Source organism: Fulmarus glacialis, unplaced genomic scaffold (genome assembly GCF_000690835.1).
Source record: "Fulmarus glacialis isolate BGI_N327 unplaced genomic scaffold, ASM69083v1 scaffold18382, whole genome shotgun sequence".
In the NCBI taxonomy this organism is placed as follows: Eukaryota; Metazoa; Chordata; class Aves; order Procellariiformes; family Procellariidae; genus Fulmarus; species Fulmarus glacialis.
In genome coordinates, this window is record NW_009198631.1 from 3534 (window position 1) to 3834 (window position 301).

General features: G+C 65.4%; 1 protein-coding gene across 1 annotated transcript in view; it reads left to right on the top strand.

Moving 5' to 3' along the window:
• The window catches only part of MFAP1 (microfibrillar-associated protein 1), a gene marked incomplete at both ends in the record, with an annotated part of 3717 nt that extends 3528 nt beyond the window's left edge, over positions 1 to 189 (top strand). The window contains one exon of the mRNA XM_009572989.1: positions 100 to 189. Coding sequence (XP_009571284.1) covers positions 100 to 189 — 90 coding nt within the window. The remainder of the gene's footprint in view (positions 1 to 99) is intronic.
• Between the last annotated feature and the right edge of the window lie 112 nt (positions 190 to 301).

Here is a 301-nt window from a genome sequence, read left to right on the forward strand (position 1 = left end):
AGAGCAGCGATACGGGCTTCTGGTGGCTCCCCCGCTTCTGCCGGCTGCTGGCGCTTGCTGGAAACTTGCAGGCTGAGCAGGCATGTCCTTCTCCTGCAGGATGAGGACGAGGAGGTGTACAAGAGGGACTTCAGCGCCCCGACTCTCGAGGACCACTTCAACAAGACCATCCTGCCCAAAGTGATGCAGGTGGGTGTGCTGGCCAGAGGGTGCCCAGCCACGTGCTGCGCCAAGGGTTTGTGGTTCCTCGGCGGGGGCAGGAGCTCGCGCGGTGGGTGGGGAGGAGCCGCGGGTCCCTGCG